The sequence below is a fragment of the Leopardus geoffroyi genome, chromosome A2, assembly GCF_018350155.1.
Source record: "Leopardus geoffroyi isolate Oge1 chromosome A2, O.geoffroyi_Oge1_pat1.0, whole genome shotgun sequence".
Classification (NCBI taxonomy): domain Eukaryota; kingdom Metazoa; phylum Chordata; class Mammalia; order Carnivora; family Felidae; genus Leopardus; species Leopardus geoffroyi.
In genome coordinates, this window is record NC_059331.1 from 98,261,372 (window position 1) to 98,284,227 (window position 22,856).

Below are 22,856 nucleotides of genomic sequence, written 5' to 3' on the forward strand. Positions count from 1 at the left end.
GGTATACAGGGCTTTATCCAGTCTGGGTTTTGCCTCCTTGGAAACTACCACTTCTGGATCCCTGTCCCCCAAATCCATTTGAAATAGGTTGCCAAATCCATCAGGGTTTCTCCTACCTAAAGGCTTTTGCTCAAGCTGACCCCTCTATCTAGAATCCCTCTTTGCTATTTTCGGGGGCAGGTTAATTTGTATTTTAAACTGCGATCATGCTTCCCCCTCCTCTATGAACCCTTTCCAGGCATGGAGCTGAAGTGAAGGAGATACACTCTCTGTGAATATCTCAGCAGTGGTGTGTATGACACTGTTTTCTAATTATCTGATTACTCACCTGGTCCCTACTAGATTGTGAGCGTAGATTTTTTAAAAATCACTGTACATTAAAGATTAATATAGTATTCCTGAATACAAATACTTAGTAAGTGTTTAACTACAAAAGAAAAAAATGAATCTATATGTGGAACGTAGAATAGACTTAAAAAAAATCTTTAATGTTTATTTATTTTTGAGAGAGAGACAGACAGTGTGTGAGTGAGGAGGGGCAGAGAGAGAGAAAGAGACGCAGAATCTGAAGCATGCTCCAGGCACTCCAGAGCCTGATGCGGGGCTCGAACTCACGGACTGAGCCAAAGTCAAACGCTTAACCAACTGAGACACCCAGGCACCCCGAACAGACTTTAGGCATATAGCTATACTGACTTATACTTACAAAAATAGATTTATATGGACTTCCAATTTTTACATTACTAAGGCTCTATTTTAGAATTTCCCATCAGGTTATCAGCATCATTCCACAAAAGAATGTTTGCACCAAAAATGTAGGAGGCACGTTACTTAAGAATAAAGGACAGTCTCATAAATCAGAAAACACGGGGACAAAGTCAGCAGAGCACTACAGACTGGCCCAGGATCATGACCTTGCATCAGAGCAGTATTTGGCAGCCACTGACTTACATTCTCTTCCCCAAGTGTAACTTCTCACTGAGGCCCCCATAGGGCAGAAAGCAAACAATTAATTAGAGGGAGTATTTTGTGAGATTGTCTAACGAATAAACTAGGATTCTCTGTTGCTGATTGAGGCTAGATCCACATGCTTTGGTAACCAGAGGAAATAGTGGTGGGTTTGACAATCTCTTATGAAAAGTGAGTATATTCTTTAATCCTCACACCCCATCATTCCCTTCATAGCCGCCATTTACACCACATCACTCACCCCGGGCTGGCAGCTATGCCATGCCTAGAATGAAATATGAACCCACTCCTCTTTCCACGAGCTTTATCCCAGGCTAAATGCACCCACGAGTCCTTAGCCTCTGGCTCCCTATCAGGAGCAAAAGCAGCAGCAAGACCACACCCAGAGCCAGCACAGTTGCCCGGGGTTATGGGTCTGGCAAGGGAAAGAAAATCTTTTCAGGAGGCTCAGCCTTCCTTTGCAGGAGCTTATTTACTTTGAAGTAAATCTTTGTAATTGTTTTCTGCTAGAGTTAGGAGAAGTTTGAAAGCTGTCAGTGAGCCTCGAGAGGTGCACAAATGTACATCAGGAAGGATGAGGAGCCAGGATGCTGCAGAGGGGGTTCTTGGTGATTGACATTTAACAGCACTTGGGGCTGCAGAAGGGCAGTGGGTTTCCTCTGATGGGTCTACTGCGGAGAAGTTCTATTCATCTGCTGTTTATCTGACTCCATCTATCAAATATGGAAAAACTTGCCATTAGCAGATTGTGGCTGCCATGAGTAATAGGAAATAGTTTCATGGAGATATCATTTGTGTGTAGGTTTAACAGTCTGAGACTTTTGCTACTAAATATTAAGCAGAACTCATTTATCAGGTGCTCAATTAATACTTCAGAAGTATATGACTACATCTTTAAATAAAATCTTAAAACAGAAAGGGACTGGGACGCCCAGGTGTCTCAGTTGGTAAAGCATCTGACTTCAGCTCAGGTCACGATCTCTCGGTCTGTGACCTAGCCCCGCGTCGATCTCTGTGCTGACAGCTCAGAGCCTGGAGCCTGTTTCAGATTCTGCGTCTCCCTCACTCTCTGCCCCTCCTCCACTCATGCTCCCTTTCTCTCTCTTTCTCTCAAAAACTAAATAAACGTAAAATAAGTTTAAAAAAAAAGAAAGGGATGGAATTCTTTTGCTATACTGACCTTACTTCTTGAACTTTTCAAAATTTCACTTTTAAAAGGGATTTATAGCTCAGGTTACTTTCAAAAGAAAGTACGGAGGCAAAAAGTTTATTAGGTAAATTAAGAATTATGATTCTTACATCAGCAAAAAGGAAGAATGGCACAAGAAAGGAGTTAGTCAAGCACAGGATTTATTTCTAAGTTTCAGGCAACAGGGTAAAAAATTGTGTTACCAAGGCATTATATAACAACTAAAGAAGATACGCAAAATCATTCCAGGGACAATTTTTTCTTCTGGAATGATACTCAAGTATGATCTTGTTTCACTGGTGTTCATATAGGGACACTGGAGTAGTAGAGTTGGCATTGCATACAATTTATAGAAATGCTATTTTAAAAGACTTATCATATGAATACTTTGTAAAGGTTACGGCTTAACATTAAATTAAAACTCATGGAAAGCATTTCAAGTTGGGAAGGGATCTGAGACAACAGGGTCCAAATAAATGCCATGGGACTGACTCTCTCAAATATCTGACAGCACATGCCTCCCTCTAGCAGGTGCTAGGGGGTCAGTCAGCTAATGACTGAATTCTCTAACAAGTACTTATAGGACAAAAATTCTGTTCTTAATTTAGAGTCACATGCTCAGGCCCAGCCCTAGACTCCAAGACTCAGAATCTCTAAGGGGAAGCAGGAGCCGGGAACCTATCCACATTTTTATTGAAGCTCTACTGGCAATTCTTAGGCTAGACATGGTTGAGAAGCACCATTTTTTTTTTTTTTTTTTTTTTTTTTTTTTTTGTCAGCGTTTGGTTTAGATAGTTGTTCAGTTCAATTTAGGGTGGTTGTTCCTAAAAGAGCCTCTGTGGGCGGGGCCTGCACTACCGATTATGGAAGAGTGAGCCCAGAAGGAAGCACAACCAGGGAAAACCCTACCAATGCCTGTTTTTCAGGTTGCTTCCTCTAACATCTTGTGGTCATTGTTTTAACAATCATTGCAAACGCATCACTTTAAGAAACTGTTGAAAAGACTCCACCTCTGGAGAATGTTTTCAGGGGAGATTCCCTGTTCATCATTTTCCATGGTTCTACTTTAAATACTCAGTGGGAAACAGAATCATGCTGTAAAAAAATTTAAGTAAAAAATTTAAGCTCTAAAATTATGGTTTCATATAGAAAGCCAACCAATAGATAGACAAGAGATAAAGCAGCTATTTTTCTCAAAGCACTTCTATGTGTGCTTGACTGACTTCAAAATCCATTACTGTAACATACAAGCTACAATTTAATTCTGAAATTTGTAAGTTGGACTTCACAGCTCACTGCTTATCCCTTATCCCCCTTCTACCTACTCTCCCATACTTCATCTGTGTCTATTTGTGATCTCTTCCCTTATTTCCAACAAAGTTCTCTGTTAAAGCTGCCCTTAAATTTAATTCTTATTAATCCAGGTATTTTAGTTAATTCCAGATATCATCTGTATAAAAATGTTACCATGAATATGGATAAAGGAGGAGTTGGAAAGGCATATGCTATATAAACTGTGATTTATTCCATATCTCATATATTTATAGAATGGTTTAAAAAAAAAAGGTAGATCTGCTTCAACCTACAGGTTAAAAATTAAAGACCAAATTTGATTTGATGTTGACATTCAATCCTTTCAATTTATCCAGGCATAAAAAGTGTTTCTTAAACTATACAGGTATAAGTCATCGTTTGCAAGGCATGACAATAGACGAATCCCTCTCAAATGCACTCTCATTTAGACACTATAACAACTCTGAAGGAAGAAAGTACAATGCCCATTGGAGCAAATGGGGAAACCGAGGCACAGAGGAGTGCTGCATTTTGCCCAATGTCACCCAGCTTATGAGTGACAAGGCCAGGCTTTAGGAATAGGTTTCAAATCCATTCCAGCTATCCATCACCGACACATGGTGGAAAGAATGTTAAAGCGAAGAAATAGTTTCCTAGAATAAAGTTACAGCAGTCTGAGTGTCCTGCAGCTGATAACTGGGGCATCAATTTCCTTTGAAATTCAGGACCCTAAATACTCAGCTCCTCTATGGAAGGTACAAAAGACTTAGTGCTATAATTTATGATGCTGATCCTGATCTACAATTAGAATTCACAGGACCTGGAACATCAGATATAAAGAACCATTAATGTAACCTCTTTGTCAATATAGAAAATTGCTAGTGTTTTCATATCTGTATAATACCTACTTATCAAAAAGAATGCAATAGGCCATCCTTTATCTATAATAAGTTTGATAAGATCACCATATTTAACAATGCATATTTAAGGCAACGAGATAAAGGTCTGCTTACCCCTCCTTCATGTCATTAATGGGCAGTGGGACCCTGCCGCCCCGGTCTAGGGCTGACGTGATGTTTATGGCGTTCAGACGCTCTGGCTGCCACACATTTTTCACCGCCCCAAGAAAGTCTCCAAGAACCTCGCTGGCCAACATTTCTTCTACATTCATATTTTTAATGAAGAATTCTGCTTGATATGGTAACGGGAAGTCTAATTTTGGTGAAAAAGGATATGTGTATCTTTAATAAAATAGTCTTTCGAAAGAGAAACAGATGAACAATTTGAGATTTGTTGATTTCTGTCATAATCCTGGCTTTGGGGAATAATACTAATATTGACTTTAAAGACTTTCTGCATAACGGAGGACATATCTAAAAACATAACATACATCTGACACAGAATTTTACCTACAATGTAATCAAATCCAAGGGATAGCAGGGCAATTTGTAATTGTAGGATCTGACCAAAAAAGATAAAAATGCCACACCTGCCTCAAATTTCCCAGTGACTTGCCAGTCTCCTCCCCTGCCAATATGGAAGGAGCATTTCCAGAAAACTCTACGTGGGTAGGAATAATATTTTGTATTGGTAGTGTTTTAAAATCGACAGATCTTTTTCAAGTACATGGTCTTATTTAATCATTACAACCCTATGTACTTCACTGCCCATTTGAACAGAGGACAAGGTTGAAGCACAGAGCAACGTTCTTTCCAAATAGAGATGTTACAAAATATCTGTAATTGTTTGTGAGTTATTTACATATAATTTGAAATACCATAATTTTAATTTGCAGTATTCCTGATCTTTTTAGAGCATGCTGAAACATTACTATTACTAAAATAAATATTGGTTATATTTTCAAAAAGAAATCTGAAACCATAGTAATTTCTCTTTTGATCACTCCATAATTAAATATTCTAGGGAATTATATTTTAAATTTCTCACAAAATTCCCTACCTCATGTTGTTAGAGATTTACTTAGCTTTTTTCCTTTTCAACATCTCATCAAAATTTCCCTCTAAAAATTTTTAAATTAATATTTTTAAGTAGCCAATGTCCAATTCAGACTTTCAGTGTAACTAAGTAAAACAGATAGAAATAAATAAAATTTACAGTTGACTCTTGAGCAACATGAGTTTGAGCTACACAGGTCCACTTATATGTGGATTTTTTTTTATATAGTGAGTATTGTAAATGTATCTTCTCTTATGATTTTTTCAATAACATTTTCTTTTCTGTAGCTCACTTTATGGTAAGAATACAGTATATAATACATATAACATATAAAATATGTGTAATACACTTATTTATGTTATCCTTGGTAAGACTTCTGGTCAACAGTAAGCTATTAGCTATTACTAGTTATGTCTTTTGGGAGCCAGAAGATAATAAACAGATTTTCAACTGCTCAAGGGTCAGCACCCTAACCCCTGCATTGTTCAAGGGTCAACTGTATTTCAGTTCCTCATATGTTACTCTTGAATTAAAAAACATCATTTCCTATATTCAGATTGTTCTGTTAAGATAAAGAATAGCTTTGGGGTGCCAGGCTGGCTCAGTCAATAGAGCATTCAACTCCATCTCAGGGTCATGAGCTCGAGCCCCATGTTAGACATGGAGCCTACTTAAAAAAATTAAGATAAAGAATAGCTTTTTATGTTTAATAATATTTCTGTAGTAATAAAGGCTACTTTTTTGGGAATACTTACTATGAGGTAGGCCAAGCTAAGGGACTGCGGTGAATTATCACATTTAATACTCACGACCAGGGGGTGAGTAGGTACTTGCTCTGGATTGTCAGAAGGGGAAAATGATCTTTAGAGAGGCCCAGAATTTTGCCATCATTTGAACTTGCCTCATATATTTTTTATCTAAGCTAAAGAAGACCGTGTATATAAAGTGCTCAGTGGAGCTCCTAGCATAGAGTAAGAACTTATAAAATAGTAAACTTTAGCAATTATTATAAATAATATGAACAAGCTGTTTACCTGAATTCTCCCCTTAGAAGGAAAAGAAATTGTTTCTGGACTATATACACATTTAAAGTCCTCAGTAGTAATTACACTACATATATTCTCTGATTTACTTCATTAAAACTCATACATCTGTTAAGTATTCCACTCTTACTCAATAATTAAATAAAAACTAAAAATTACACAATAAATAACTGAAATCTTGATGACCTCACTTCTTATGAAGCCTCTTTAATATTAAAAGACATTTGAAGCCAGAGGAAGATGTTCAGGGGAACATGTTCAGGGAAAGATGTTCAGGGAAGATGTTCAGGCTTTAGAATTTTCAAGGGGGTTTTCTAGACTATGGTGTCTCTTCCTAAAGACTGAGTTTTTCGAGGCTCTAATCACAGAAGGTTCTTTATTCATCTTCTACACTGCCATTTATTCTGCTTGTGATTTTGTTAGATTTGTTTGATGTATAGCCCATCTGCAATCTTCTAAAATATGATTTATTTATTCTATTTTATGTAGATAAGTTTCCTGTTTTATACAGATACATTTCCTGTTTTATACAGATAAACAGTAGTTTAATCATGCCACATTTTTCTCCATAGTGAAAAACAGCCATGCATAAATATGTCATGAAGAACAGTTTCTTGGCAATAAATAATATTTATAAATAATACCAAATATAGTTTTTGAGTGTGCTAGAAGTCTATCATCCATTAATTTTACTCCGTGTTTTTATATCCACTTTTCCAAAAAAGCATGCAAAACATTTTTCTTATTATCAATGCCACTTTTTGGAGAACTGTTACTTGGTTTTTCCTAATCCATGTGACCCTGTTTCGTGGCTCCTTTCTGAGACCCACTGCCGCCACACCCCTTGGAGGCTCTGGGCCCTGCAGCTGCCTGCTGTCCACCGAGCCAAGAGCTACTGCCAGACCTTCCAAAGATGAGTCATAGGAGCTTTCTAACTTTGGGGAAATCCCATGCCTGCTATATTTGGACATCACAGAGGCCAAGGGAATGGCAGGCCAACAAATTGGTGGCAGGCCTCTGAGGCACTAGACCCAATTTAGAGAATCACTCTATGTACTCTCCTTCAGCTCCAAGCTTTGTGATTCTACATGACTAGTTTCCCATTAGGTCTCTCAGAGGAGGAGACAGCTGGGCAGAGAGTCAGACTGAGCATGATTATCCTGATATGCGACTCCTGCTATTTCTCTTCCTAACCTTATCTGGGAGACACGGCACGTGTGTAGGCCCTGCTCAAAGATGTACATCCTAGTGCCCACATGCACTCCATCGAGACCAGTGAGGATAAACGCATGCTATTTGGTTCACTGGTTTTCACAGCTTGGGGCCACTGAACCCTATGTAAAAGACAGTGGGGCAGCTCCGCCCAAAATAAAAGTGGAGGCTTCCAAAATCTATCTACTCTTCCTCCTTCACCAACACACCTTTAAAACCCCCGATACAGGGGCACCTGGGTGGCTCGTTGGTTAAGCATCCGACTCCTGGTTTTGGCTCAGGTCATGATCTCACAGTTCGTGAGCTTGAGACCTGTGTCAGGCTCTGTACTGACAGTGCGGAGCCTGCTTGGGATTCTCTGTCTCCCTCTCTCTCTGTCCCTCCCCTGCTCATGCTCTCTCTCTAAAATAAATACACATTAAATAAAATAAATAGCCTGTAAAGCCAACTTTCAATCCTACAGATGTATCTACTTGAGCATAGGTCTCTACATATCAAACACATAGAGGACGGATGCCCGTGTATTCTGTATCTACCAGTCCTGAGACCAGACTTGAGGAGGAAGTTCAAACTGTATACCAGACTGTCTTTCAATCTGTAGGGACTTCTGTACCTGAGAAAGGGGAGCCCCTCTGGGAGCATAATGGTGAGGTTAGTGGTCCAAGCCCACTGTAATGTAACTACATCACTACACTGATGAATTCCCAAGGAGAAAGGGAATTTTGTGATTATTCTGACCATTAATGGTATTGCAATTCTATAAGGATAGCTTAGACTGGATGCGAGCATCCAATTACAATTGCAAAAGTCTTCCGGATCCAAACAGGAATACCTACCAAAAGCCCTTGGGAAGTAGAAAAGGGGACAGGGAATCTTCTGTCCAGGCCCACAGAACTGGCATTTGAACTTGCCTTTCATATATGAAAGTCACGTTAAGTTTTAAACTAGCACACTGTTGTGTGCAATTGACACTGCTAAAACACGTGGGAATAAACTCACGTATAGGGGTTCAAAATCTTTAAGCAATCTCCCCAATTATGTTTTGCAGCATCAATTCTATAAATATTGCTTTCTTTCAAATAGTGTAGAGGTATTTTTCAACTCAATTATCAAGAATTGCAAATTAGTAGGTTCTAATAAAATATTTTGTTTGCTCATTTAATTGTACTGGTAAATAGAACTATGAATTCCCTATTTAAGATGCACAATTGCTTTTACTAATCTTATGGGTAAAAATGCTGTGTCAGTTCTTCTATTACCCTCATAAATGATATCTAGCATAGAGAGGAGTATCCCATGATTTACAAATTTTAACTACAAAGTTTTTAGTGGCATGATTTTTTTCCCAACTGAATGCCAGAAAAGGGTCAGAATACTTGAGAGTGCAACTCTTAGAATATTTCCTGTGTCCCTAACCTTCCAAATCCTTGGGAGTAACTTACAATGTGACTATATGTAACTCCAAATTGCTGATAGGCTCTAGCAATGCGTGATTTGCTATTTAGGAAGGAGACTGTGACCCAAACTCCAGTGTTTTCCCATCAACAACTCTCCATCTTCACACACAATTAAACCACTACCTATGATCAGTTTTAAAGTAAAGTAATAAAACTAGCTAATAATTACTGACTGTACACTCTGAGCTCGGCCCCATGTTAAGTACATTTCAATCCTTAACTCAGAGACTCCTTCCTTACCCCAGACTTGGGAGAGAAATGCTGGTCTTAGTCTCATTTTACAGATGATGAAACCAAGGCTTGGAGAGATAAGTGGCCCATGTGTTTGGCCCCCTATTCTGAGCTTTTCAGCATCACCACACATCATAATATTTTATAACCAGTTAAATATTGCTTCACTTTCTTTTCTACACTTTACTACTTTATTGGTAACATTAGGTATGTGGTACCTTAAAATCTTGAATTGTGTTTTACACAGATATAAAACATAATGAAATACTTATGGTAAATAAGAAAACAATCAGCAACATATCCTTCATACCTACCTTCTGCTGACATTATATTAATTATCAAATTATGCCTTGCAGTCTCAAAGGTACGCCTATTGTAGGCAGTTATCTATTAGAAAAAGAAAATCATATTAAAGAAGTGAAATGTTATTTGGGAAATGAAATTCATTAAGGACGAAATGAAAACAAATTGTCGTTCTTTCCATTTTCGTTATTTGTTTATATACTTACAAAATGTGCCTTCTCCGGGCAATAACGACTCAGAGCTTTTAGCAATGTTATGGGAAAATAAATAATTAGTCAAGTCTATTTAACATGCAAAAACAAAAAGTTAAAATCGGAAAGACCCTTTTATAGAACACCATTAAGTGCTAGTACCAACGAAGATGCATCATTAGTAAATGGATTAACCATTAGAAATTACTTACCAGTGCCGGTCTAAGATCTCAAAAAAGCCAAAACAATGTATTTTTGCACTTTTAAATGGAGCTTAAGGATTATACTAAAAAGTACACTTTGAAAAAAAAGCACATCTCTGTGTTCTTTGTATTCAGTAATAAACTGCACACCAACCAGTCAAAAAAATGCATGAATAACCCCTTGGACCTCGTATCTCCCAATGGGAGCAGAAGAATAATAAGGATCATAGTCTGTAAAGCTTATGGCACATGCTCAAAAACACAAATCAATCCCTTTGTAGAGTCAAATATTAGTAAACATTTGCAGAGCCAATGAACTTACATCAAAGTCAACCGCGAAATGGCCAGTGCAAACACCAAACAAAGCAAAGGCCAACAACAAGATAGGGCCTCAAAAATTAAGGAATAATTAACTTTATAACAGATATTAAATCATTCAGACAGGTGTGCAGTACCTCAAAAACAACAAATGATTGTGCAATCGTCTTAGAATCCCAGCACTAGCCTTCTGTCAGTGACAAGCTGTAGTGCACATTGAGACAAAAAGAGCAGGACAAAACTGACTCAAACAAAAAGAACAATCCGGCTCATTTAAAAATAAATATCAAAGACTGTTATAGCATCATATGTGAGCTTTAAAGGAAAGAAATTACACTCACCAGAAATATTATTTGAGAGAACAATAAAAAAAAGAATTTTGGAATAAGTAAGTCCAAACCTTTAACACTACTTGAAAGTACATATTCTGAAAAGCATATTATTGCACAAAGTTAAAAGGATTTCTCTGTCCCCAATTTGTCAAATTTCTGTTGGGTTTAATGACTTCCTTGTTGCTGTCTGTTGGGACACATAATCAACAAGTTTCCCACGGGACACTAAAATTAAGACGAGTCATTAAAATAAGTTAGGAACTATTGCTCACAAAGAAGCAAATGAAAAAATGCAAAAAAGACTTAAGGATTTTAAAAGTTTACCCTGTGAAATAACTTAATCATGTTCTCAATGGGAAAAAAAAGTATCAATTTTCTACTATTTGTTAGAGTATCTCAAAGCTAAAACTCAGAAAGATCAGACATTTTCAAGTTCGTGGCAAGATTTTTTATGGCTAACCTTCTCATAATTATCACAAATTTCATTATTATAAATTTCATACATTCTAATACTTTTTTTTTTAAGTCACAGGCTACTGAAGAGAATGAAGGACCTTTCATAAATCAGGGAGAGAATTTTATCTGAATTTATATTTAATGTTTAATTTTAACAGCTATAACAGAATGCATTCTATCACTTCTAATGAGGTATTCAAATAAAGTAACATTTTAACGTTCTCAAATTTTACTTCTCATGATGATGTGAAGCCCTTCATAGCGGAGAGGTATGCATGCGTTCAGGCTTTTTTGATCCCCTATTTCTAGAACAGTAGCTGATCTATTTTAGATGCTTAACAAATATCTAGTGAATAAATTAATCAGTGGGTTTATATGTTTAAATATTAGCTTAAGATATGCAAACCTCTTTTTGACTATGTTAATAGAATATTTTAAAATACTGTAAATATGTTACTATATACAAATATAGATATGTTATTTACAGATAAATCACTACTTGTGTTAAATGAAAGATATGCTAAATTTTCATCACCTTTTTAGCATATTATTTGATACATATTTGTAACATTATGTTAGTAGTAAGGTATGAATGAGAACATCATGAACCCTTGAGAATCCTGGCTCAAGACATGTGTTTCTCTCCCATCCCTCTCTGCAACCAGCAGTAGCCATTTTGAATTTTACGTTTACCATCCCATTCATTTTTAAATATAGTCTTATGATAAATGCATGTATGCTTAAAATATGTTAGTTTGCTTGTTTCCGAGTTCTATAACAGTGTTTAACTGTATGTAGTCTTCTGGGGCTGGTTGTTTCATTCAACATTATGTTTAAAACATTTGTCCATGTTGCTGGGCAAGCTTACATTCATTGTTGCTGTAAACATTCAATAATATTATAATAGAGTTGTATGGTGACAGATGGTAGTTACACTTGTGAGCATCGCATAACTAGAGAGTTATCAAGTCACTATGTTGTACACCTGAAACTATGTAACACTGTGTGTCCACTCTACTTAAAAAAAAATTTTTTTTTAATTCACTGAATGAAAACTCCACAATTTATTTCTCTATTCTTCTCATAGACTTTTGTTATCTATTCTCTTGCCGACAGGCTTTTGGGTCTCCATTGCTCTGTGCGTTTCCAGTGTTTTGCTATACAAACATCGTTCAATAAGCATGATTGGCCACACCTCCAGTGGACATTTGCAAGTGTTTCTTTTGGGTATATGCCTAGAAGTGGGACTATAGGATTATAGGGTACAGTGACACTCATCTATGTGAAATATTCAATACTGTTTTCCAAAGTGCTTATCTAATCCCCATATCCACCCTCAGTGACTTTTACCAAGGGTAAAATTCTCATTGTGGTCTTAATCTGAACATTTTTCATTACTGATCAGAGTAAGTTTCTTTACCTAATTGTCATTTGTGTCTCCTCTTTAGTGAGATGTCTGTTCATGCCTTATTACTTATTTTCATGTTTTTTTTTCTTATTACCAAGTCCTTTTTTATAATTTAGATACATATCATTAGTCAGCTATATATTTCTAAAATATCTTCTCCCAGTTTGTGGGCTGCCTATTTTTTAACGATTTTGATGAACACCAGTTGACAAGTGTAGCACAGTAAAATTTATCAGTCTTTTCTCTTAAGTAAAAATGTGTAGGTATTGTTTAAGAAATCCTTCCCTACCCCAAACTCAGAAAGATATTCTTCAACCTTTTCATATAACAGTTTAAAATTTTGCTTCTCATATTTAAATCCTTAAACTACCTAAACTCAAGTTTTGTATTTCTTATGAAGTAAGAATTTAATTTTGTGTTTGCCATATGGCTAACCAATTCTCTGAGCACCATTCACTGACATCCTTTCCCCCAGTCATCTGTGGTACCATCTCTTCAGACGTATATCATTGTTCCTTATGTAGATGTATCCGTTTCTGGGCTCTCCATTCTATTAATTGGTTAATTTGTCTATCCCTATATCAATACAACCTTATGACAATTACTAGCGATTTATAATAAATCTTGATATCTGGAAGGGAAAGAAACCTTCCTCCCCTCTATTTTTTTTTTCTTTAGGAGTGCCTTGATTGTTCTTGGCACTAAAATTTATCTTCTTTATAAATTTTAGAATTAGTTGACATTAGTTTCATGAAAAAAACCTATTGCAATTTTTCTTGGAATGGCATTGAATCTATAGATCAATTAGGGGGGAAATGATGCCTTCATGATTTTGAGTCTTCCTGTCACTGAATGGACTACCTTCTCACTTATATAATCTTAGTATCAATTAAGTTTTATAAATTTCTCCATATAGACTTTGCACACCTTCTGTTATATTTATTCTAAGTGCCTTACAATTTTTGCTGTTATTATAAATGGTATATTTTTAAAACATAAATTTTCTCAATACTTGTGTTTCATGTATAGAAACAGAACCAGATTTTTCATATTGATCCTATAGTTTACTCCTAGGCTTTCTTAAAATTTTAATAGTCTATAGACTATTTATATCATTGAGTATTCTATTTCTTCCCTTAAATACTTACATACTTAATGGTCTTTTTTCTTTCTTTACTGCAATGGCTAGGATTTCTAATACATTCTGTAATAAATGTGATGGAGGGGTTCACTCTTGTTTTGCTCTTTAATTTAAATGGAATTCCTTTAGTGTTTTCCAATTAAACAATGACATTTGACATTATTTTAGGTAAATAACCTATATAACTTTACCGAAAATTTAAAAAAAAATATTTTGACAATAACTCAAAATAACCTTTTTCTTATATCTACATATGTATCTATGTAGATACTTATATGTTCTATTTCTGTATCTTATATCTACATTGTCTACTGGAAGGAGATTTATTGATAGAAGTCACTGGCAAGTCGTATTAATTCAAACTTCAATTCAAAAGAAGACACACCTTCTCTTTGCCAACACAGAAGTTCATATCCACAGTCTATGGCTGATTAAAACTTTGGAGAAAAACTCAAAGCATGTGATCCCCTGAGAGTTTATACCAGATAGAAAACATGCCATTCAGGACCTGTACAAGCTCCTGGCAATTCCATTAGTAGCTCCTATGATGCTGCTCTGGTCACTACCACTAAACCCTTATGGAATTAATAAGTTAAATTAGAAATCTAAGCTCCTGAGGCATCAGGGTATAAAACTATAGTAGGACTCTCTTGACACTGACTGCCATTATAATTCTGATTTTGTTGGGTATGACAGGGAAACCTTACTAGCTTTTATATCCATTTAGTTTTTATAGTGTTAATTCCCATTCAATGTCAATATTGCTTTTGTTATTGTTTTAATTTCTTTTTTTTTTTTTTCAATGTTTATTCACCTTTGAGAGACAGAGAGAGACAGAGTGTGAGCGGGGTAAGGGCAGAGAGGGGGAGACACAGAATCCCAAGCAGGCTCCAGGCTCTGAGTTGCCAGCACAGAGCCCAAAGCGGGGCTCGAACGAACAAACTGGGGGATCATGACTTAAGCCAAAGTCGGGACGCTCAACTGACTGAGCCACCCAGGCACCCCTATTGTTTTAATTTCTAATGTCTTCCAGGTATGATGTTAGGTACTGGTGAAAATCTGATGGATTATAATAGCATCCATTCCTTCCAGAATAAAGGCCAAACATATCACCCTGGCTTATGGAGCCCTCAAAGATCTACCCCTACCAACATCAACACCTCTATTCCCATCATCCGCCCTCTGGGGTGCATCCTGCCTTCTAGCCACACTTAGAGTTCTCTAGATCGCGTGGTTTTACTTACATCTCCAAGATTTTGATGTGCTGTTTCTTCTAAGATAGCCTTCCTTCTACTTGTGAAGTGAATTCCTATTTACCCTTTTACAACTCTGTATCAAACAGTACCTTCTTATTAAAATAGTTATGACAGTGTTGGCTAACAATGGATTTCCATTCCAGTGCTTCAACTCCTGGAAGACATAGTAGGACTCACCTCTTACTCATCTTCTACTACCAGCAGTTATCATGACACTTAGCACATGATAGGAGCACATATCTGTTTAAAGACTGTATTTCAATGAACATGAAATTTGAAATTAATATATAAACCAAATAAGTGTTTTAAGTTTGTATTTATTTTCTTACACAGAATTCATATTATAGTAATCTATCATTTTTAAATGTCTTTTAATTTTTTCCCACTAATTTAGACTGCTCCCTTTTTTATATACAAAGCTGAAACAAAGACCTTGGTAGATAAACAGAAAGGAATGGCATATTTCCAAATTAAAAAAAAAAGTTCTAAGTAAATTACCTCAATTATTGTTGGTTTCCCCACATTTTCAGCTGTTGGAGACCCATACAGGACGCCATCGCTATATGGTGTCCTTTGGATATATCGAAGCCATCCAGGTCGGTCTGGGTAACCCATTAAATTTGTGTTAAATGTTATAGGATCATTACTAATCTCGCCTAGATAAGAAACACAGAATTAAGATATAAGACAGTTATTTTCACACATGTTGCTTTGGTAATTTCAATCAAAATATTTCTAAAAATTTTTCTTACATTTGTAGCAAACTAAATACACACCAAAAAAACAAAACAAAACAAAACAAACAAACAAACAAACAAAAACCCAACCCATCTGAGAATTTCAATTAGAGCCTCACGTAAAGAAAAAATCTTTTTGGTTATTTAGTTTGCCTGGAAATCTTATGCAACAAAGAAAAGCAGTCATACAATGTTTTTGGAAATTTGCTTTCTTTCTTTTCTTTTTTTCTTTCTTTCTTTTTTTTTTTTTTTTTTTTGGTCACATAGGAGTGTGAAAGTTCTGCCAAGGAGACAACAATCTTTCAGGAAAATCCTCTAATTATGCTGATGCACATATTCTCTTGAGAAGCCTTTCTTTCATAACACTCTGGATACTATCAAACTAATCATAATGGATATCTCAAAATGATAAAAGTATCATCGAAACAAAAATAATGTAATTTTAAAACTTTGGAGAATGTTATAAATCCAAAAAGAACTGTAATTAATAAATAATAATAATAGCACCATTTGTTAGAATGTGCCTGGTCTCTATAGGCACTATTTCACCTGATTTTCAAACACACCTATAAAAATGTTGCTAATAATATTAGCCCTAATTTTATTCATGGGATATGTAATTTTCCATGTTAAGTAACTTCTCCATGGTCTTATTAAATGGTGAAATTAGAATTTAACCCTGGCAGATTCCAGAAACTATGCTCTTAACTACATATTTTCTTCACAAACATTGGAGCTACTGCTCAAAAGGTTCAGCTATGTTGTTTTGCAAACACAGAATGCCACATAAAAACCTTTTTTTGGGGGGGGGTGCCTGGGTGGCTTAGTCGGTTAAGCAACCATCTCTTGATTTCAGCTCAGGTCATGATCTCATGGTTTGTGAGTCCCAGCCCCGCATCGGACTCAGGGCTGACAGTGTGGAGCCTGTCTGGGATTCTCTCCCTCTCTCAAAATAAATAAACATTAAAAAAAATTTTTTTTAATAACTTATAAAAAGATTATTTTTTTAATGCTGGTGAGAACATGATTAACTATTTTCTATGACTGTTTTCAGGTATGTTATTCATCATATAATTTACAAAAATAACATTTATATTAATTCTAATGCTACAATTCTCAGAAAGTTCATTGTTTGTTACTTAGGAGTCAGAGCAACAAATATATTTTTGCTTGCTACCCTTTCTATATTTTAATTAATTTGATGGTATTCATCAAATGGGGCAGAGAGAGAATGAGACACAGTTTCTGAAGTAGGCTCCAGGCTCTGAGCTGTTAGCACAGAGCCCGACATGGGGCTCGAACGCACTAATTGTGGGATTATGACCTTAGCCAAAGTCAGATGCTTAACTGACTGAGCCATCCAGGTGGCGTTAAAGCAACAGTGAATTAAATAAGGTTTCACAATTAGTATTATTTTGAAGGAAAAATTAATCTTCATTATATTATGAAGTTATATAAAATTATCTCATATTGTAAAAGCTTTCTTGAGAACTCTTTCTAAATACTGTATTTCATTCTCTTCTACAACATATGTATAGTCTTCCAAAGATCAATATACTACATAAGAATCGAAGTCTTAATACGGAAAATCGTAACTGTACAGCTATAATTATTTCTACATGAATACAGGTAGGTCATTTGTGAGAAGCACAAAACTCAACATTGGAAAACTACAAACAAGCTTTTTTTTTTTTTTAATTCAAAAATGAATTATTTCCTCCTGTGATTAAATTTTTAATCTTAAAACAGGAAATATCCCTACAACAGCCAATTTATCACATTTACAGACCATTTTGAATAATGTTAATAATATTTGATCATAGACCTTGTGAGTCATATACACTGAACAAAAAGGAAAATTTAGTAAATTACCCACTTGTTTCCCACTGAGAACATACCAGGCTTGGGGTAAGGTGGAAATTCCCCCTTAAAATACTCTCTTTCCAAAACATGAACAAAGAGGACACCTGCAGATGGGTACACATTCCGATCAGAGTGCACCTTCGAGAAAATAGTGTACACTGAAAACAAAGGAAAGATAAGAGATCGAAAGACAGATAATGAGAAACGCTCATAGTTTGCTTACATTGCAAAGAAGGGTTTTCTGGGAGAACTGAAATTTCTGGGAGAACTGAAGCAGCATGCAAGATATTGTTAAGAAGTTTGTTTTAAAGGGAAGTGACTTCAGGACAAAACATGAAACAACTCTTTCAACATGGTGTGTTTAGACACTCTCAAATATTATGTAAACAAAAGTAGGCACATTTAATAATTAAAGCTGTTATTAAATAAGAAGACATTCATAATATTTTTTTGGTAATTTCTTTTTATGGAAATTATTACCAACAAAATATATGATGAGAACTGACCCACCACATAATTATGATTACAGTTTCTTTTTTCTTTTTTCTTTTTTGAAAGTGAAGTATAAAGAGTAATTTTTAAGTGGTAAAAATCTAAACCATATTAACTATTTGCCAGACAAAGCGTAGCAGACTATATAATATCAAATGTATATAATAGGTGACTTTCATATACGCTTATAAAAATGCATTGGATACTTTTTCCTCGTATTTATCCTAGAAATGATTTACTCCATTTTACCTGATCTTGACTTTTAATAATTCTATTAATCTATTCTAGTATGCTACATCCTAAATAAACATAACAATCACATAATAAAATTCAGCGCAAATAATTTCTTTAAATGAAATGGGGCAGATTTCATGAGTTACCGATTACTTATGTGATGTGAGTACATTAAAATGGCTAAATTGGTTTAATTAGTTCCCACCTATTCTTTTTCCTGTGATATCATCATCTCCACCAACACATTACTGCCATTACACTTGTCACCTCTACAATCTCTTTTAGTTTTTTATCTTCCTGATTGGCTAGTGGTGGCAATTTTTAAACAGATAAATCCTATCAGGTCAGTTCTTTCTCTTAGTCACTGATGGATTTGTGAATGTAGTAATTAACCTTGAGAACCTCAAGGCTGCTTACCCTAGGCTCACAACTAAAAGCCCTAGATAGCAAAATCACTGACAGTAAATTTTTCAGCATAAAAATACAAACTCTCACAAAATGCTTCTTTATCTGTGAAAACTTGTCCCTGCAGTTCTGTGGATGGCTGACAAAAATGGAGAACTGAATGAAAATATTGTAGCTTCATGTACCCATAGCTTTGCTACTAAAAACACAATTCCAAAGGCTATATAACAGATGGAAGGAAGCTGCAAGTTATGTTTAAACTAGGTACGTAGAGAGACTCCTCCTTTCCTGACTTGATTTGCTAGTATTCATAAGTACTCTGCACGTGGCCCTTAGAATACCCAACTTCTTCCCCCCAAGAACAATTTACTCACCTGTGGAAATGGTCCCATTCCAAAAAAAAAAAAAAAAAAAAAAAAACAAGAATGAGCAAGTCACAGAAAAATAGGATGAGAATGTGAGATTTTTCATCAGTTGGATTCCACAGCCTCCCCTGAATGCCAGGTGCTGTGGGAATGTGAAAATGGAGGAGGCCCAGGCCCTGCCTTCCATGAATTCACCATTTGGTTTGGGAGACCAATGCCCACCTAATTAGGTATGTTCCCAGACGTATGGACTGCTCTGGCAATACATAGTAAGATGGTGAGGAGCAATGGAAGCTGGAAAAGATCTGGAAAAGATTTATATAAGAAGCAGAGTTCCATATGGCTCATAAAATACTAACAAGATTCTGAAACTCATAGATGGGGATTTGGGCATTTCAGTGGTGAAAACTTGTAAGATACAGTCGTGGGATACTGGGGGGACCTTTCAAGGAAAAACAAATTAAGTTGTGATCTTGAGATATATTTAAGGCAAAAGAAGAAAAACTAGGAAGAAGAGTCAAATTATGGAGATTTGTGAACCCCTACTGAGAAGTTACTTCATTCTGTATGTCAAGGTGGTTAAATTCTAGATCACAATCCTACCCTCAAAGCACAGGAGTACTTTAAATAATCTAAAGGAATCTCTCCAGAGTTTACGTAATTTATTCTTTCTAGAGATTAAAACACCTTGAAGTCCAGCACTGAATTTTACTTACCATTGTTATTTTCTTGGCACTTAGAAGGTGTCTGACATATTTGAATAATTTTATCAATGCCTGTTGAATGGATGAAAACCTTCTACTTAAAAAGCACTGTGGAGGTAAACACGGGTGTTATGTTTGTGGACTAAATGTATACATAATACTTAACTTAAATTTCAGCTTTTTAACGAATTAATTCTCACATGTGTGTAGCAGTTTATGGGTTATCATCCTCCATTTACATTATAAACTAAGAGTCTCCCTTAGTTTTTGCCGCCATCAGGTAATAAAAGCTAGCTTCTAAAGCCAAAAGAAAGGTTGTTCATATTAAACAATATTGAAATGATTCTATTTACTATATAGCCCTTGGCAAGGCCTGAAGGGGAACCACGAAGGGGTACCTGCCACTGAACATCACCTCACTACAAGGACTAGTATGGAACATCTCAGTTTCCGCTTTCATAAAAACCATTTCTGTGATCTACAGAGCCAAACCACAATTTACCATGGCCCTCGTGGGTTTTAAGATGACATGCACATTTCTTTATTCGCATGTACTCAATTGCCTTTCTGCAATGTGCTGAACTGCATACTTGCTGGTCAGTTACCTTGGCAACTCTGCAGTAAAGGCTGCTTCACTGTAAGTATAGTACGCCATTCACTCTGAGAAAAACATGATATGGATGTATGGCACATTCATCATCTAGAAATGGAAAATGACTAAGCCACTATGTTTTGTTTGTGAAAATGATACTTCCTTTCTGCAGCATCAGTTTCAATTACGGGCACCCACACAACATTTTAGAGAAGGGCCCTTTACCCTTCCCTTTCCCATTTGTTACCTGCAAAACAAATCACTCTTCAACAGAGGCTATCTGGGCGGTATTTACACCTAGCTTCCTTTTGGAAACAACACGGGACACAGAATTCCAAGTTACAGGCTCTTGTTCTAAGCATGAGCTATATAAATAACACTGATTTGGTCTGCACCGACACCAACAATGGCTGTGACTCAGTTAACACATGTTGCATCCACATGTACCTAAGCAGTACTCACAAACAGAAAGCCTGAAGTGTATTGCTTTCCTTAAAAACAAATCTTAAAAATCAAATTTAAACATTCTAAGAATCCACAGTACTAAAATCTAATGATCTCTGAAATATACATGTGTACAGTGTCATGCTAATCAAACTGAGGTCACAGGCTCTGGTCTCTCTGTGTATCACATGGCTTTGCAATTGTCTACGGCTGCAAATCCATTACCTCTGCAAACACATGCCACTGGAAACAAATGAAACTGAAAACCAGTGTGTGGCTAAATCCCGTGCAAATCCATCACCATTAATGGGAAAAACAATTAAACCAAAATTCAACCCACAGGGGGTCAAAAACAGCATCTTCAAACAGCAAGGGTAGCTAGATTTGCAAAGATTAAAAACTGAGGACAGTCACAGAGAGATTTTTTTGAGGAAAAATTACATATCTAAGAAGAGCAAAAGGGTGTGTGGGCAAGGGGCCAGGGTCCCTAAACTCAGTTCAATGTTCTTCATTACCATGCTACCGAAAACTTTACAAAACTGTTCTCTGTACATTTTAGTCATAAGGTACAGAAAACTACAGATCATGTCAACAATCATGTGACAGCAGAGAGCCAAGAATCAAGTAACAGACGGTGATGGCAGTAACAATAAAGTGGGGCCTCATGCTAGCTAAATAGCATTCTGTCTTCCTTTATTAATAGTCCATTTGAAATTTCTCCCTAAGGGAGCCACATCGTGATGAGGGTGTGCATTTGAGTGCTTATGTACAATTACTTAAAAACAAAAGCAAATTTGGATGTATTTAGTAAACATGAAATTTTGAAAGGATTATGGTGGTGCATTGCTAGAATTTATAGCATATAACTTCACAATTATCACAAGGATTATTTTTAATGGCATATGCGTGTGTACAGGCACGTACAAAGTCCCTTCTCTACAAAAAAGTCCAAAGAACACTTACCAGACCTTTTTCTGCATCACCAAGAACAAGTGCACGGTTATAAAATAAACTAGCTGCTGAGTGTGAGACCCTGCAAGTCCCAGCGAGATTTAAATCTGAAAGCTGTCTCTCCCCTGAAATCTCTGAGAAGAAAGTCATAAAGTATTGTCAGTATTCACGTCCAGGTGGCCTCTGTTAGGCACCTATTATGTGTATATCTCTCTCATAGATGCTTTATCAACAAATTAATCATTCTAAAGGGTCCACTTATATCATCACTTTCTAACTTTTAAGGTTTAATAAGACACAGTAAATTCTCACTTTACCAGGAGACCCAAGGAAGGAAACAGTTCAGAGAGCTGAGCTTTCTAAAGGATGGAGTCCATCCTTTTTCATGATGGTACAGCATCATCATTTGGCACATCAATTATTGCACTCTGCTCTATTATACAATGACGTCCTTATGGACCGTTTGGTTGCCTTGTCATTTACTGATCACACACCTCCGCTAGTGGGTCCCAGTCTGCTAATGCTTTTTAAGGTTGTGTGTTTTATAGATTTTCTGTTTTCTCATCTGCAGACAAGTTGTCAGCTGTCATTTCTCATTGCTATCAGTATGTTTCCTATAGCAGCTTCTCTATCCCTTCTAATTTGCTGCTATTAATCTGCTGCATGCACGTTTAGAAACCAGACTACCAAATGAGGTGGCGTTGTGTGTTAAAGTAAGAACAAATTTGTTCTGTCTTAACGCACGCGGGGCTCTGCTAGATGTGAAAAACAGGAGCCTGCATTTGCCGCATCGATTTTGGCCACCTTTTGTGGCAGATTTCCTGGTCCTTAGTTGATGCGGTATACTTCTGAATAGATGATCTTACTATAATTGGGACACAGCGATTATTTGAGATGGCAGCGTAAATTCCATGTATTAAATGCATTCAGAAATAAATAAGTGTACCATAGAAAGTCTTAATTCAACCCATACATTATGTAAATACGAACTGTCAAATCAAAATGAATGGATTTAATGTGTTGTATAAAATAATTTCTTACGTATCTGCTGTGTGGGAAATACACTGCATAATTTAAACAAAGAGATCTATTGATTAAGTGATCTATTACC

At 36.2% G+C, this 22,856-nt stretch overlaps 1 protein-coding gene across 14 annotated transcripts in view; it reads right to left on the reverse strand.

Moving 5' to 3' along the window:
• SGCE (sarcoglycan epsilon) overlaps positions 1-22,856 on the reverse strand; it is a 69,199-nt gene that overhangs the window by 23,762 nt on the left and 22,581 nt on the right. For 9 of the 14 annotated variants that reach the window (XR_006716289.1, XM_045494819.1, XM_045494818.1 and 6 more), the window contains 4 exons: positions 17,594-17,716; positions 15,457-15,614; positions 9,665-9,737; positions 4,465-4,663 (listed from right to left, as the gene is read on the reverse strand). Coding sequence is in view for 13 of the 14 variants with exons in the window: in XM_045494819.1 (XP_045350775.1) it covers positions 4,465-4,663; positions 9,665-9,737; positions 15,457-15,614; positions 17,594-17,716 (553 nt within the window). In the remaining variant the exon portion in view is untranslated. The remainder of the gene's footprint in view (positions 1-4,464; positions 4,664-9,664; positions 9,738-15,456; positions 15,615-17,593; positions 17,717-22,856) is intronic. The other 5 variants (XM_045494823.1, XM_045494820.1, XM_045494821.1 and 2 more) reach the window with 1 other exon arrangement.